The sequence below is a fragment of the Miscanthus floridulus genome, chromosome 1 (genome assembly GCF_019320115.1).
Source record: "Miscanthus floridulus cultivar M001 chromosome 1, ASM1932011v1, whole genome shotgun sequence".
NCBI lineage: Eukaryota > Viridiplantae > Streptophyta > Magnoliopsida > Poales > Poaceae > Miscanthus > Miscanthus floridulus.
The window spans coordinates 68,411,408-68,428,717 of record NC_089580.1 but is presented as its reverse complement, the minus strand read 5'-3'; the positions used below and the strand labels follow the sequence as shown (position 1 = coordinate 68,428,717).

Genomic DNA, 17,310 nt, shown 5'->3' with positions numbered 1-17,310 from the left:
CTGACTATCTTAATCTTTAAATTACGTTGAATTTCAACTTTTGCCTTTAAATATCTACATTTATCCAATGCTTCTGTTCTTTCTTTGATTGGATAAATATAGCCATAACGGGAGTAATCATCTGTGAATGTTATGAATGAATCATAACCATCCATACTCTTTACAGGAAACGGACCACAGATATCTGTATCAATAATCTGTAGAATTTATACGCTTCGTTTGACATCTTTCTTAACTTTCTTTACATACTTTTCTTTTATGCATTCTCTGTATTGTTCTAAATCTAAGAGCTCTAATGGAGGAAGAATATTATTCTTAACTGGTCTTTTATTCTCCCCCTCGAAATATGGCCTAAACGATAGTGCCATAATTTCGATGACGCATCGTGAGCTCTCTTATACCACAATTTCCAGATTAACTTTCTATCACCAACTGCTTTATCAGCTAGGTAGCATATGTCTTTGAAGAGCCAATGAACTGACTCTTTATTCTATCGAGGTACTCGTTGACCGTGTTATACTCTAGGATTGAGCCCACAATTACAGACTCAATCGTGTTCTTTATCACAGCCAAAAAATTCTTGTTGGTAGTGACCCTTTTCCTATGCTCAAAGTCATAGGACATCTTTTGGGATTCAAAATCTCTCTCTTTAGTTGCCAAAACGGCATCATCCTTGTTTGTCTCCCTCACCGGTGCCACAGGCTCTGTGGAACACGGCGAGATGACTACCCAGTCCACCTTAGACAAGATAAAAACCAGGTCAAACATTTTCTTAACATAAAAATAACACCATTTGCATGCCTTGATTCCAACGTAGGTCAAAATCAAAACATACAATTATTCGTATACACTAATTCTACATCACCGTTGGGCAGAAATAGAATTAATGCATAAAATCATTAAAATTCACAACTTGCTCTTACACACTAATTCTACATCACTGTTGGGCAGAAATAGAATTAATGCATAAATCATTAAAATTTACAATTGTTCTTATACACTAATTCTACATCACCGTTGGGCAAAAGTAGAATTAATGCATAAATCATTAAAATTATGATATTTTTATTAACAACGTTGGTCAGAAAATAACAACATTATAATCATGTCAAAACACATTTTCTCCAATTAAATATCACATTGGTTCAAAATAACTAGAGAATAAACTTTTCTTTAGCAACGGAAAAACTCTCTTTTTCTCCAATTTAATATCACGTTGGTTCAAAATAACTGGAGAATTAACAATTTCTTTAGCAGCGGAAAAATAATTCAATTTAATGAATTTTGCCCATAGGGAAAAATCCCTTTTCTAATTTCTTTTGAGCTATTTTTCATTTTTCAGAAATAAGCAATTACTAGAAAATAAAAAAGAAAACTTGATCTTGGGCCAGAACTGGCACAGTTGCCCGGCCCATCACTGGCCTTTTACTCTCGCGCGAGTGCGCTGCGCTGACCCAGGCCGCAACCTAGGTCTGGGCCGGCAAAGCAGCCCGGTGTGCCGTCGCCCGCCTGGGCCGAGAACGGCCCGTGCTTCCATCGCCGTTAGATCTCATCCGACGGCCGTTCGATCATTTCGGCCGAACAAAAACCTTCTCTGGCCGTGGTCCTCGAACCCTAGAGGCCATTCGGCTCTTTCCTTCCTCTCTCTTCGCGTCTCTCCTCTTCCTTTCTCTCTCAGCCGCAACTAGCAGCAACCGAGAGCGAGCGAAGGTGGTGGAGCGAGGCAGCTATGGCACCGTCGCCGGCCCCCTCGTCGGCGCGCGTGCTCCCCAACGGGTGAGCACGCCGCCGTCAAGCGGCCTGGCCGCGGTGCCCCCTTGGCCGAGCCCGGCGAGCAGCTGCCTCCCAGCTCGACCCTTCTTCTCCCGCGCCGGCGAAGGGCCATCCCGACGCACGGCGAGGTAGGTCCGTTCCCCCTTTCCCCTTCTCCGATTTGGTTCTTGATTCTCTTTTTGGTTGAGTCCGATTTGGATTTCTTTTGATTCCTTTTTCTTTTCGGAGTTCATCCGAATCGGGATCTAGGGTTAGGGTTTCGCTTTTCTTTTGATTTCTTTTCTTTTCGGAGTTCATCCGAATCGGGATCTATGGTTAGGGTTTCGCTTTTCTTTTGATTTCTTTTCTTTTCGGAGTTCATCCGAATCGGGATCTAGGGTTAGGGTTTCGCTTTTCTTTTGATTTCTTTTCTTTTCTATTTATACCGAATCACTTTCTTCCCCTTCTTCATGCGAGTTAGGGTTAGGGTTCTCAAGAACCCGATTCGGTTTTGATTTGAGATCGAGATGGGGATTTGTTCTAGGGTTCTTGAGATCCTTTCCCATTTCTCTTCTCTAGTTTAGGGTTCGGCTTTGATTCTGTTCTAGGCCGAATCCTTCTTCCTTTGTTCTTTCTTTTACCCAGTTAGGGTTAAGGTCTTTCTTTCCCATGGTTTGTCCGTGGGTTAGGGTTCGGCTTGAAGTGCCGAGACCCCTATCTCTTCTCTGATCCGATCACGGATGTTCTTCTCTTGTTTTCTTGCCGCGCGCCTGCGAGGACGGCGGTGCGACACTTTTCTCCGCGCGGTGGCGGTGGTGACCGGGGTTCCAGTGATGTCCGCCACCCCCGGTCTCTTTTCAATTTGCTTTTACCCGGTTAGGGTTAGGGTTACACACTGGCAACCTGGATTTGGTACCAATGTTAGGATCATAGTGTACCTCTGTAACCGTAAATCCGGAGTAAGCCTCCTCGTCTTTGCGTAGTTGCACTGCAGGAAGGTAGACGCCGGTACCGTGGGGTTGTTGGTGTCGTGGTGGCGATGCAGTGGACCAGTGGTGACGCTGCAAGGGCGATGGCGGTGCGGTGGGGCATCCCGTCGCTGGCAGCACTCCTTTAGATCGGATTAGGTTTCTCTGTGGTGGGATTGTGGCGGCTCCGGTCAACTTCGTTAGTCGAGCCCAGTTCCCCACTCCTCTATTTATAGTGTTATACGACAGGGGCCCACCAACCACATTAGGATTGGACGCCCCCGATTAAGGCGCAGATCCAAGGGCCCAATAGGCCGTGGTGGAGATCAACTAACAATAGATTGCCATTCACTCATACTGAGAAGGCCACGGAAGTCACACATCTCATAACGGTGTTCACAAAACTTTCTGCAAAGCCCAATCGAAGCATAATTCCCCTTAAATAATTCCATTCTACCCGGTCTAATGCCTTTGCCATATCTAATTTGATAGCACACGCCCGGTCTTGCCTTTCTTCCTCTTGAGATAATGCGTGCATTCATACGCAACGAGCACATTGTCTGTGATCAACCGACCCGGGACAAACGCGCTCTGTTCTGCAGAAATTATCTCATCCAAAAACACCCGAAGTCTGTTAGCGAGCACTTTAGAACAAATTTTATAAATAACATTGCAAAGAGAAATTGGTCTAAAGTTCTTTAGGTCCTGGGGATGTTTAATCTTCGGGGTAAGCACAATAGTTGTCTGGTTGACACCTTCAAGTAACTGGCCTCCATTCAAGAAGTCCAAAACTGCATTTGTAACACTAGGCCCAACAGTGTCCCAGTGAGCTTGATAGAAACCCGCTGTAAATCCATCGGGCCCGGTGCTTTGTTTGCTCCCATCATAAAAAGAGCTCGCTCTACTTCCTGGCCCGTAAATGGTGATTCCAAAGCTTCATTCATCAAGTCCGTGACTCGCACTGGCACTTGGGTCAGGATCTCTTCTGGATATGACTCCGGCTGAGCCGTAAATAAATCCCTACAAAAATCAGAGGCCAAAGCCTCCAGCTAGTCCTGTTCTGTGACCATCAGCCCCTCTGGTGACCGCAGGCCCAAAATTTGATTCACCTTGACACGTTCTTTTGACTTTTCCTGGAAGAGTTTAGTATTGCAATCGCCTCCCCTGAGCCAGGTAATGCGCGACCGTTGCTTCTCCATAGTCTCCTCTCTTGCAAGCAGTTCAGAGATTCTAGCCATGATCCGGTGCTCGTGCTGAGAAGGACCGGCAAACAAAGAATTCCGCCACACATCCTCTAGTTCACGCCGAAGCCGCGCCAAATCCTTTCGGACTGAGCCAAAAATAGACTGTTCCCACTTTCAGAAGGAGAGTTGCATCCGTCCCAGCACCACCTGTAGTTGATTCAGGTCCTGAACAACACTAGCATCTCCCCACGAGTCCGCCACGAGCCGTGAGTATGAGGGGTCTCTACGCCACATATTTTCATATTTGAAGCTCCGCCTTCTTCTGCCCCTTCTCCTACTCTGGCAACGTTCAATGATCAAACAACAATGATCTGATTCAGTCGTTTGCACGTGCCACACCTTGATATCCCTGAACATGTCAGTGAAACCTGGGTTAGCAAGCGCACGGTCCAGCCGGACTTTGATGTTCTGATCCCCTTACTGTCCGTTGTCCCAAGTGTAGGCCAACCCTAAGAATCCCAAATCCGTGAAGCTGCAAACATTCACAGCCTCCCAGAATCCATCCATTTGTCGCTTAGGTCTAGTTGCTCCACCAAACTGCTCCCTAGCGTCCAGAGTTTCATTGAAGTCCCCCGCGCAAATCCACGAAGCACTATTCTGGGCGTTTAGAAACCGCATGAGCTCCCAACTTCGGTGTCGACGCTGTCTCCGTGCCTCTCCATAGAAGCCGGTGAAACGCCACAGCTCAGCATCCGATGTTGGATCAACCACCACCACATCAATGTGAAGTTTGTCATATGATTGCAACTTCACACAGACCTCATTCATCCAGAGGAGCGCCAACCCTCCTCCATGGCCAAAAGTACCAACGCCAACACCATTTGGAAAGCCCAAACTCCTTCGGAGGCCTTCTACATTGTTGCTAAATAATCTCGTCTCTTGAACTGCCTCGTGCTGCCCCAAGCCCCGGCAGTTCAGGCTCGTCAGTTTCATTGTGCCTGGCGGGGGCTGCTGCTCGTAGCCGCCGCCGATCCTGCATCATGTTGGTTTGTGGAGCGCTTCTGTTTCTTCGACAACTCCTCTGAGGCAGACACCCCCCTCCACATTCTTTGCCGGCTGCTGGACTCTCTACTCAACCAGTCCGTGCGGAACTAAGGTCGATGTGTCGATAACTGGTAAACTGATGAGGTCCGGCGGGAAAGAGGATTCCACCCCCTTTGATTTCTGCTTCCGCACCTTAGACTGACCCTCACCCTTCTGAACTTGGAATAGCTGACGATTTGCATTTGCTGCCAAGCTGCTGCCACCACTCGCCCCAGGGGCGGCTGTTTTCATAGGTGAGATCACTTCATCTTCTTCCTCTCGTTCTACACCTTTCCCGGAGTCATGAGATCAGTTATCATCCGACCATGGCACTGAGCTCCGTGACTATTTGGACCCCGCAGAGGCCTCACTCCCATAGGAGTCCGCAGCTGCCTCCGGAAAGCTCTGAATCTTCTTCTTTTGGAGTTCCGGAGCTCGAAGCTTGAGATCATAAGGCAGCTTACCCCTATCATTGCGAACTACTGGTTGTTCACATTTTAGTTCTGAGTGACCCATAATCCAGCAAGACAAACAGTAGTAAGGAAGTTTCTCATAGTGTATGTCAAACAATTCAGGGTTCCCGTCCTTCCCTGTCTTCAGAAGCACCCCTCTGCGCAGCGCCTTCGCCACCTCAATGGCAACACGTGCACGAAGATATGGGCCGCTGGCCTTCCCATCTCTGTCGACATCCATCTTCTTCACCTCACCGATCAAGCTCATGGCCCTTTCACCTCGATGTCGATTCATCCATCCCAGCGAAAGGTTCAGGATCCGCACCTAAATGTCCATGTTGTCGAACCTGATCTCCGACGACCTAAGACGTTCGCCATAGTGCTGTAGGACCAAGGTGTGCTTTCCAACCATCCATGGCGAGCAGCCTAGCGCCCGCTCCATGTCTTGTTGGTGACTGAACTCTGCCACGAAAAGGCTATCTTCCTTCTCGCCAATAGTCCTCACCTTCAAACCGTACGAGTTAGGTTTCATCGCGCGGAAGATCGTGGTGGCATGTACCGTCGCCGGCGAGAGAACTTTCCGACAAGGGTCCATTCCACAACCGAGACCTCGCTCCCCATCTTCCTCATCGTCGCTGAAAGCCGCCACGTCCCCTTCTTCCGCAGTCAGGTTCAGGCTCTGCAGCATATCAGGAACGTTGTCGTCCGTGTTCACCGGTTTTCCACCTCCGATCGCAGCCATCGTTGCAGATCGTTGGGGATCAAAGCAGGTATGCCACGCGCAATAGGCGACATGCACAAATCAGGTCCCGACCTAGGGTTTCTAGCGGCGCTAAAACCCCTAAACGGGAAGTCTGTGGTTGACGGCGTTGGAACGGCTAACCGTCGATCTGCAGGTGGCCGGTGCCGACTAGGGTCGGCAGCGGGGCGTGGGCACCGTGGCTGGGGTGGCCGTCGGCGTTGCTGATCTAGTTCACCGGAGGTCGGCGACTAGATCGGGGTTGGGAGCATGGTCGCCTCCGCGGTCGCCAGCCCGTGGTCTCCGCTAATTACGGAGCCATATGGTTTGTGCGGCTGCACATGAAGAAAGGCTTTGCCACTGCATCGGTAAATTTGAGATTAACCAGGTTTGCAAGTTTGCACGGAGAATCTGGTTTTCTATTTTGCGAAGCTCATGTTTCAAACTTTCAATAGTGAATACTACCTCCAGTCTTAAAAAAATACAATTGTATAACAATGTCACGTTTTAGTATATTAAGTTTGACCAATTATAGATAAAAAAACTATTAATGTTTATGATACCAAATAAATACCATCAGATTAATTATGAAATGTATTTTTATAATAAATCAATTTAAATATATAACTGTAAATATTATTCACTAAAAACTTAGTCATACGTTAATAAGTTTTCTTGGCACGCAATACGTTCTTTTTCCGGACGGAGGTAGTATGTGGTTTGCGTGGTGGGTTTCATTTTACAGTCCCGAGAGGCAAGAGCCTCTAAAACCAATGGGTTAGACAGTCTCCAAAAATGAACTTATATGGGCACCCAAATCCAAAATGGGTAGTAAGAGATCTACGGAAGATCTATTTTGAGTTATCTGAGAGGTCCAGAACAAATATAAGTATCATTTCTCCTGAAAACTTATTTATAGAAATGATTCTCCTTTAGAAAATGCCGAATACGTATTGAATCGTCCTGCCTGGACGAATGAGTCTTGTTTGTCGTTGGAGATAGCCTTTACGTGTCGCTGCATCCTGCGGCGCCTGGCTAGGCTGAATCCGGAGAACCAAGACCTACATTATTTCCCGATCCTATTCCTCTCCCGGCCTCCCACCGGCGGCGACGAGTAACCTGACCGCCGACCCCAGCAGGCAACCATGGGAGGGCACGGCGGGCTGAACATCTTGCCGCAGAAGCGGTGGAACGTCTATAACTTCGACAACCGCGAGAAGGTGCAAAAAGACGAGGCCGCCGCCGCCCGGGAGGAGCAGCTCCAGCGCGAGGCGGAACGCCGCCGTGAGTCCGACCTCCGCCTCGCTGCGCTACGCCGTAACCGCGGCCTGGTCCAGGCGGAATCGCCCGCCACTCCTCCACCTCACCCCACCGGCCCCGCTTATCCGGTGGATGCCCTTCCTTCCCCGCCCCCGTCCTCGGACGGAGACCACATCAACCTCTTCTCGGGTGGATCCGGCGTCGCCGCTGACTTCGCCGCGCTTGCCTCGGCCAGTGGTGGGAGGGGCGCGGCCCGGGAGCGGGAGCCCGACGCCGACCCTAACCCTAAGAAGCGGAAGAAGAAGGAAGAGGAGGTGAGGGTTGTGGGGCCCGATGAGGAGAAGTACAGGCTGGGCTACGGCCTCGCCGGGAAGGGCGTGGCGGTGCCCTGGTACATGTCGAGCCCTGCAGCGGCTGCGGCCAAGGAGGGGAGGGGCAGAGATGCAGGGGAAGGTAACGGGGTGAAGAGGAGTGAAGGGAAGAAGAGCATCGAGGAGCTGAGGGAGGAGAGGAAGAAGAGGGAGGCCAAGGAGAAGGAGCGCGAGCGTGCTGTCCTGGTTGCTGCCGGAAGGAAGGAGAGACAGGCGGATCGGGGGCGCCCGTCAAGGTAGCGTCATGGTGGAAGATTTGTTCTGATGATCTAGTTTGCATTCTGGGCTTGTTTTTAGATGTATGATGGTTACTGTTTCTGTGTTCCTTCAATGCAGATGGGCACGGTGATGTAAGGATTTTCATGGTATAATGTCCAAGATTGCTAAGGATGTTTGTTGAATTAAGGTAAAGTATTGCAGTTCCTGATTAGTTGACATGAAACTAGTTTTGTTTTTGTGCATACTGAATGCTATTCTAATTTGAGTGACATAGATGGCTGATTGGTCATGACTGTCAACACGCTTTTGGTCGTTTTGATAGAACAATGAGTGTGTAAAGATGGGCTTGTGGCATGTGTACTTCAGATTTTATACTGTTAGTTTTTTTTTTTCTTTTGCTTGCTGCTCTAACAACTCCTGATCATGTTGGATGATGTTTGTGAAAAGTTGTGTTTAGTTCCTCTTTTATATGTGCTACTAGTTTGCTCCTGTCATACTGTTAGTTTTTGTTGTGATAATTAACCCATAATATTGTACAAGTGTTAATAACTAGGAAGATGCTATAGGCTCCAGGTTCCAGAACATAATATTGGTTCATGTTATATTGCCGAAAAGTGGACATTGCTATTGGTAGCTGATTGTGAACAGTTTTTTTTCTTTTCTAATTGATAGCTAGAAATTTCTATCTTGGGTTGGAATAGTTGGGTTGTGTCTATGTTCAGAATAATTGAGTATCTTATGCTTAAAACAAGATCTTCTAAATATTGTTCCTGTGTGGTTGGGGCTAGAACTTTACTCGACTTCCTTATGATGGTTTGCTTGCACTGAAGTTTTTTAGAACTTCGCTTGTACTTGAAATGTCGGCTGGATAACATTCTTTACATATATTCTAGTTGCTTGTTTTTTGGAAAAAAAAATTGCTTACTCTTGGAGAGAATGTTCCCAAGTTTATTCGTTTATTCCTTGGAACAAAACATTCACGGAAGAATGGCTTATTCTTGTGACTGATCTTTCCCTTCCACAGTATAAGTCATTGAACCGGGCATGGCCTGACTACCTTACCAACTAGATGCAGATGCATGTGGCTGGAAGAATTACGCTGTTCAGTTGCCAAGGAAAGGATACTTGTGAGCAGTCCAAGAGCATCTTTATCAGTAACAAGAAGATTGCATTCTTTGTTGGAAATCAATTTATTTGGATCTTCTTTTGTAACATACTCCATGTCATGCACTGAGAATGCAATGAAGGCATGAAGCTAGCAGCACATGTAACACAGGCGTTGTTTGCTTGTAATTGTAAAGCTATTTATTTGGTTTGCCACCTTTTTTGAAATTTCTTCAATGCCAGATAACTTCAACTTCCTGAGTACTGTTAGAAGCATCCTGAAACATCGCCCTTCCAAGTTATTGCATGCTACTGGCATGATTGTTGTTTTGTGCATGGTTAGACACTGACTAATGATGCAATCTGGCCACAATCAAGGTCGAGACTGATGGGTAACTTGTAGTTAACTGAGAAGTCTTCGTTAAGTGCTTAACCTGCTAGGTGATTGCCGTTAGAACTGAATTTTTCTGCTGAAGGCTTGCTGCTATTTGGATCATCTGCTGAACATGGTTGTTAGTATGAGAACTGGAGTCAGAGAACTAGAAATAACCTTTGGACTAGCACATGATGCATGCGGCGCCAATAGTTTGATGTTTGTATGATGTTTAGGTGCCACGGACGGTTTATAATTAGCTCTCAAGAACAACCTCATCAATAGCAATAAGACTATTTTCATGTGTGTAATCTTCATCGTAGTTCCGAAACCTATACCGTCTAATGCACTAAGATTGTTGCGAGTTAGCAGCTCACGTATACAAATCTGGCTTGAAAAATTCTGAACTCTTATCAATGTCAGAAAGCTGCAACCTGTGAAGCGCTCGTTCTACGTGCATCCTAAAAGTAATGTAAAAAGTGTGCAAGGAAGAACCAGCATCATGGTGAAGACTGAAGTGTCAAGACTTGATCACTACGGATCACTCTGCCACGTGACACGGTTAACCTGTTTCATTTTTATTTAGACTAATTGGAGTGGACCAGCATATATGGTACTATTTAGAATCATTTGTTAACAACGTGGTCACATTCAAAAGTGGACCCAATCCACAATTTTGGAGATAATAAATTTGCAGGGGATAGAAACAGAAATCAATCAACATAAGAACAATCACTTTTCCAGTGATTTAGTTAAAGTACACCATCTGGATCAAATTAGATGCTATTACCCCCCTCTCCCGGTTCTGTCAATTTGACGGCTGCACTGTTGCACGGCTCTGTAGCATTGGCAGCTGACTGATGAATGTAAGAAGCACACGATATATCACCTTTTATTTACCATAGCGATTACCCGATTAGACTATGGAATTCTCATTTCTTTACAATGTAACCTAGAACAATGCCAAGGAGCCCAAACGCTAATAAGAGAACCAACGAGAAGGCGCCTTGCTGTTTCCTGGCTTCGCACCTTACAAGTTCCTGCATGTCACAGCCACAGAAGCAACCATCTTTGAGTGAGTTCAACAAAATTCATGGCTGTTACACATATCAGGAAATTCAGAATTTCCTACAACATTTCTTACACATGGACCGATTAAGGTGAAATGCTTATTTAAATTGTTGAGATGAAATCTGATCTAAAAATTCAGAAACTGTTAGCTCCTTAGCAGAGGATGTTGTATTACCAAAAATCAACTGGAATCCATCCTTAAGATGAATTAGCCCCATTACAACATGAATATTCACAAGTTAATTAGATTCAAAGATTGTTTTAGATAGAACTCAATCCGTAATACCCCAATAAGTGTTCAGTGCACATCAAGTCCAATAGTGAATCATCTAGAATGGTTCCTTGACTGTGTTCAAAGTCCAAATGTATGCTACTTTGGCCAGAAATAAAATATACATATTGATATATGGATGCCCGTCAATGAATTCCTTATTACCGAAGAAAAGTAACAGTTGTACATACTACTGTTGATTAATGTTTGTATACAGCTGCTTCTATGCAACCTGAAGCACCTTTAAAGGGACCTCCTAGGATTGGCTATATTAAGAGGTTGAACAAGTATTCTTATGTGATATTCATCTTCAGCTTAATCAAAAGGAGAAAATTATGGTCAGGTACATCAGCCTACTAATTAAGGTGCCAATGGTTCACATGGTTTCAACCAAATACTCACCAATTCTACTTGAAGCTTTCTGTTTTCCTGAAGTGCAGAATTCTTTTCTTCAGTCAGCTTTGCAATTATAGCTGACAGCTGGAATGAGGAAAAGAAACCAGTGTACATTCACCTCAGAAACAACAATTACATGAGAAATGCTAAATGTATTACATTTACGTCAAGCAACTGATTCCTGGAAACAATCAATAGCCAAAGACTCAGAATACATTAAACTAAAAGATCATGTCACCAACTTCAGTTATATGATTTGTATCAAATTACAAAGATAGTGAACACAATGAAAATAAAATGTCATTATGCTCACAACAAACAAACCTAATTATACTCAAACAAATTAGCTAGAGAACAACAGAAATATCGGTAAGTGGCAATGAAAAGTTTGCATGTAGATAGTCCAATATAAACAAAAAAAAAAATTCTCAAACACGCAGGAGGGCTGCATATCATTATGTTATGGAAGAAAAAAGAGGGGAAAAGAACTCCAATATAAACGAACTGAAATAGAATTTCTAAACCAAAGTTCCAAAACCTGCTATTCCATTTCTAGGCAATAAAATTCGAAGACTCATGAATGAATGAAGGGATAGAACTAGAAAGGACCTAAATGAGCATTCTAACTAGCCGAATGGAAAAGCTGTCAATATTCCACAGTCTATGCAGAATACAAGCTTACCTGATGAGATTGTTCACCAGGTCCCGCATATGTTTTTGTTGCCTAGCATTTCACATGAGACATACAAATACAACCGACATTTTAATACCCATGGGTCATGGCACAAGATATAAAATGTAGAACAAAGAATATGCATATATTACATACCGTAGCAGGTCCTGCAGCCTTCAGGAACTCCTCACTCTTCACAATTCGACCAACAGGTGATCTGACCTCCTGAAAAGATATATGAAAATCGTCAATTATTTTTCTTAGAAACTTGCAAAAAAAAGGAAAGAAAAATAAGACACAGCACGCTTGCTATCCCCACCTCAGCTGATCTCAATGACACGGAGCCACTCGATAGCTCTGAAGTACTCCTCCCATTATCCACAATCCTCTGCATGGGCACTAAAACTTTCTCTAAACCATCGTGCTCCTCTGCAATCTCTGATGGCGGTTCAGGTGGCATCACATAAGCAACCTTCAATTTCACCTCCCCCATCACATTACCCCCCTCTTTCACGAACTAAGAAGCAGGCACCAGATTACAAGTTTAGTACCAAACTGATAGCCATAAACCAAAAGGAAAAATGTATCGTACTACTACCATTTGAGAGGTTATGTCCTTGGCTGACAAGCCATCACTGACGACCACGCTCTGCACCAAGAACTTGTCCTTGCACTGCAAATCCGGAGGCACCACCTTCTGCGCCTGCATCGTGACTGCAGGAGCACAGAATGCGTAAAAACCCCAAAGTTCTCCACCAAAGTTGACAAAAGGAAAGGCTACTGTAAGCTGAGCCGTTTCTTGAACTCTGGCTGGTCGAAGTAACAGCAACACATTACCTACAACCGTGCAAGAGGATTGGGGCGGCACGACACCATTGTTGGGCCGCACGCAGTACTTCCTGGGGTTTGTCGTCTTGACCTACTACCCACACAAATCACAAGGGCGCCAAGAAAGCATAAGAGAATCAAGAATTCTTCATGGAGCTATCCGCAATTTCACAACAAAATTCCTGAGGCTTTAGCATCGCAAATCAACAAGTGAACCACCTTAAAGGCGACGGTACGGTCAGTCCTGTTGGCGAGCCGCAGGGGGCAGGAGATCTGCTTGTCGAGCACGACTGCATCCCAAGAAATCGCGAAAGAATCAGCTGAAAAATTCGGGGGAAAGAACTCGGCAAAAATCTGAACGAGAGAAGGACGATGAGGAGGTGCTAGGACCCGCTAGGAGCGGGGAGCTTACACGGAAACTGGAGCTCCGGAGGGTCGACATCGAGGAGGTCGCAGGAGGCGGCCATGGCAGCTGCCGCTGCTGTCGCGGGAGGTGAGGAAAGAAACGGTGGGAAAAGGTGGGCTTTGGAAGTCAGGCGCTGGGGCCGTGGTTTTGCTTTTGTTTTTGGCTGCAAAAAATTCTTGGAAGTTTATGCTTATTATTGTCCCCTTATAAGAAAAATGGATTCATCTTAACAGCGACGTTTCTGAACTGCCTGAGGTGGACACCGTGGCACTGTGGACCCTTTTTCTTTTTTCTTTTTTTTGAAATTACTGTGGACCCATTTTGGGTTCCTATTTTCTGAGTGGATTCTACATAACCTTATCAAATTTTCAGAGTGAATTCTATAGAACCCTATTAAATAATTAAAAATAATTGAATTTTAGTGGAGTGTCAACGAGAATCATTTCTTCATTTATACTATGGCCTGAAAGTAAAAAAATGTTCTTTATTGCTTCTTGTTCAATTATAAAAAATCACATATTGTTCCCCGACCAAAATTACACAATCAAAGAACGAAGGAGTGAAGCTGAAAAAATTAGAAAGTGGAGCTCTACCAGCCAGCCCTTTAACTTCTCTACATGAATCGATTTACATGAGATTTTAGATACCTAAATAATAACATAGAAGTAATCAATATGCTGATTGTGTGTTTTTTTTTAGTTTCTTCCTTATGAAACTAGGTCTTACTTATGCGATGGTTAGCCAATGCAAGCGAACAAAATAAAACTATTTTGAGATACACCGCAGACATAAATCCACTCAACCACTAGTGATGCTCTCAGAATAAGCTTCCTTGCGAATACAGACTTTGGATTATATAATCGTGCTTCATCCTAATTATGGGATATCTGATCGTGCTGTCAACAAAAAATATTATGGACATCGGATCTACAATTAACGGTTCTCCTTTCCTTTCTCCATGGCCCGGGAAAAAAAATCTTATCTATCTAGAAACATCTCACTGCTCCCTCTCCATCTCCCCACTTCTCGAGCCTGCACACTTGTCAACCGCCCCTCCACTGTCATTTTTCTCATCGTTAGGTCCATGTTCTCATCTGTTGCCACCCTCCTCTCCCATCAATAGCTAGAGCCCTGCATATGTGTGTGTGTTTGGGATTTTCTAACTCTTTGATTATCACTTCTAAAATGGATCTCGATTTTCTCGAAGGGAAATCCACGTAAAATAAGCCCAATCATGATAGTCCTAGGAAACAAGCGCTGCCACTTGCTCACTGTCTAACTAATACCGCAGTCATACATCACGAGTACTTGTTTAAGGGTCACATAACAAGGTTTCCCATTACCACAAAGGATCCACATGGGCTGAATTACATACATATAACATCAGAATGAAGCGTAGCGAAGAACAGTGTAGCAGACGTGAAAAGTCCTAATGGCTAGAGGAGGGTAACTAGCCTATTAAAATTTTTACAACAACACTTAGCAAACCGGTTAGACAAATATGAGACGAAGCGAGTGTTGCACTAGCCTACTAAAAATACAAGCCACCTACCATAATTCTAGTTTCTATAGTCTCTATCCACACAATGGCTATGTCACTACACTAAGTTAGTGTGCTCTCAAAAGCTAACTAAAGAGCTACACCAACCAAACTAATAAGCTCTCACGACTAGCTACACTAAAGAGCTTGACAACTAGTTTGCGGTAATATAAAGAGAGAGAGAGCAAGATGGTTATACCGCCGAGTCGAGGAATGAACCAATTAATCACAAGAATGAATACCAATAAAGACCAATCAACTTGAAATCAAATGATGACACAATGATTTTTTATTGAGATTCACTTGTTTGCCAGCAAGCTAGTCCTCGTTGTGGCGATTCACTCACTTAGAGGTTCACGCGCTAATTGGCATCACACGCCATGCCCTCAATAGGGTGCCGCATAACCAACACAAGATGAGGATCATACAAGCCACGAGCAATTTACTAGAGTACCTTTTGGCTCTCTGCCGGGGAAAGGTCAAGAACCCCTCACAATCACCGTGATCGGAGCCGGAAACAATCACCAATCTCTGCTCGACGATCCTCGCTGTTCCAAGCCGTCTAGGTGGCAGCAACCACCAAGAGTAACAAAGCGAATCCCGCAGCGAAACACGAACACCAAGTGCCCCTAGATGCAAAACACTCAAGCAATGCACTTGGATTCTATCCCAATCTCACAAAGATGATGAATCAATGATGAAGATGAGTGGGAGGGCTTTGGCTAAGTTCACAAGGTTACTATGTCAATGCAAATGGCCAAGAGACTGAGCTTGAGCCTGCCAAATGATATTTATAAACACTCCAAACAATAGAGCCGTTGGCACAATTATTGGGCTAACCGTGGGACGACCGCCTGACCGCCACGTGTCCTTTTCAAATTGTTTAGCCATTCCCACCCAATGGCTATCTCTATGCATAGTAATACTACATAATCGAACACGTTGTTAGAAAATGACCAGATGCTGGAGATGCAGCGTCTGATCGAGTCTAGAGAGCTCCTAGAGCCGCTCTGGGCCGACCGGACGCGTTCGGTCACACCGGACCAGACGTAGGAGACGCAACGTCTGGTCGAGTCTAGAGAGCTCCCAGAGCTGCTCTGGGCCGACTGGGCGCGTCCGGTCACACCAGACCAGACATGGGAGACGCAGCGTCCGGTCGACTCTAGAGAGCTCCCAGAGCCGCTCTAAGCTGACCGGACGTGTCCGGTCACACCAGACCGGATGCGGTAGATGCAGCGTCTGGTCGAGTCTAGAGAGCTCCTAGAGCTACTCTGGACTGACCGGACGTGGGAGACACAGCATCTGATCAAGTCCAGAGAGCTCCCAGAGCCGCTCTGGGCTAATCGGACGCATCCGGTCACACCGGACCGGATGCTCCCAGCGTCTGATCAATTATAATGCGGAAAACCCGAGACTTGCTGGTTCACACCGGACGCGTCCGGTGTGGTGACCGGACGCATCCGGTCACTCTCTGTGATCCTACTTCGGGCTATATCACTTTGACCTAACGCTGATCAGTAACTCGTCAGCGTTCGGTCACTCCACTGAGCCAGAGTCTGATCACCTCGGCATCTCTACCCGTGCCTAGCTAGAATACCGGACACGTTCGGTATCGATATCGGACATGTTCGGTCACGTTAGGAACACTGCCGCCTGAGACAGTACCAGACGCGTGAAAGCTCTAGTTTGGTTTTGGTGAATTGATGAAACCCTAAGTGCTAATCTAGTTTATCAAAGTGATTATGAGATAGGTAGCACTACTCCAAGTGGTGAAGCAAATGAAGATCATGACATGATGATGGTGATGCTATGGTGATGATCAAGTGCTTGGACTTGGAAAAGAAGAAAGAGAAAAACAAAAAGCTCAAGGCAAAGGTGAAATTGATAGGAGCATTTTGGTTTAGTGATTGAGACACTTAGAGAGTGTGATCACATTTAGGATTGATAGTCGTACTATTAAGAGGAGTGAAACTCGTATCAAAATGCGGATATCAATATGCCACTAGATGCTCTAACTCATTGCATATGCATTTATGATCTAGTGGAGTGCTAACACCCTTAAAAATGTTTGTGAAAATATGCTAACACACACGCACAATGGTGATACACATTGTGTTTAGCACTTGGGAGCAAGGGTTTGAAACTTCACCGGCGGAGTGTACAGAAAAGATAGGGTTTTACAGAGTGCACTGGACGCTGGTCACATAGTGACCGGACGCTGGGTCCAGCGTTCGGTCAATGGCGCGCAGTGAAGGACACCCTCAGTCTCTTGACCGGACGCAGGCAACTAGACTCTAGCTGAACACTGTTTAGTGTCCAGTCGTACTGATGTGGCGGCGCACAGAGGAGACAGTGAGTGATAGGACATTGGGCGAGTCCGGTCAGTGGTCACCGGACGCGTCTGGTCGTGAGTGGAACCTTACTAGAAATGACCGGACCCTAGGGTCCTGCATCCTGTCACTTCGAAGAGGCGTGTTCGGTCACAACTTAAATGTACCGATGACCGTTGAGATCGGGCGATCAGCATTTGAAGCAGGGGACATGTGGCGTGCATTGTGTGACCGGATGCTGGGGTCCTGCGTCTAGTCGATCTGACCGATATGTCCGGTCGCCCTGACTT

The 17,310-nt window shown here is 45.6% G+C and overlaps 2 protein-coding genes across 4 annotated transcripts; one reads left to right on the top strand and one right to left on the bottom strand.

Moving 5' to 3' along the window:
- The first annotated feature begins 7,189 nt into the window (after positions 1 to 7,189).
- On the top strand, positions 7,190 to 9,385 carry LOC136486398 (uncharacterized). Of its 3 annotated transcripts, none has more exons than XM_066483299.1 (3): positions 7,190 to 8,045; positions 8,146 to 8,215; positions 9,104 to 9,385. In XM_066483299.1, exons 1-2 carry the CDS (start codon positions 7,324 to 7,326, stop codon positions 8,156 to 8,158), a joined length of 735 nt encoding a protein of 244 aa, XP_066339396.1. In that variant the 5' UTR covers positions 7,190 to 7,323; the 3' UTR covers positions 8,159 to 8,215; positions 9,104 to 9,385. The 3 variants fall into 3 exon arrangements, with proteins under 3 accessions (XP_066339396.1, XP_066339388.1, XP_066339382.1); XM_066483291.1 differs by having other exon boundaries at positions 9,098 to 9,385; XM_066483285.1 differs by having other exon boundaries at positions 9,053 to 9,385.
- Positions 9,386 to 10,275: 890 nt separating this feature from the next.
- LOC136486390 (vesicle-associated protein 1-2-like) lies at positions 10,276 to 13,306 on the bottom strand. The gene is made up of 9 exons (XM_066483273.1): positions 13,157 to 13,306; positions 12,964 to 13,034; positions 12,754 to 12,835; positions 12,515 to 12,630; positions 12,236 to 12,433; positions 12,073 to 12,141; positions 11,926 to 11,967; positions 11,250 to 11,327; positions 10,276 to 10,545 (listed from the first exon to the last, which is right to left on the bottom strand). The coding sequence occupies exons 1-9, from the start codon at positions 13,209 to 13,211 to the stop codon at positions 10,438 to 10,440; spliced, it is 819 nt and encodes a 272-aa protein (XP_066339370.1). The 5' UTR covers positions 13,212 to 13,306; the 3' UTR covers positions 10,276 to 10,437.
- Positions 13,307 to 17,310: the final 4,004 nt, after the last annotated feature.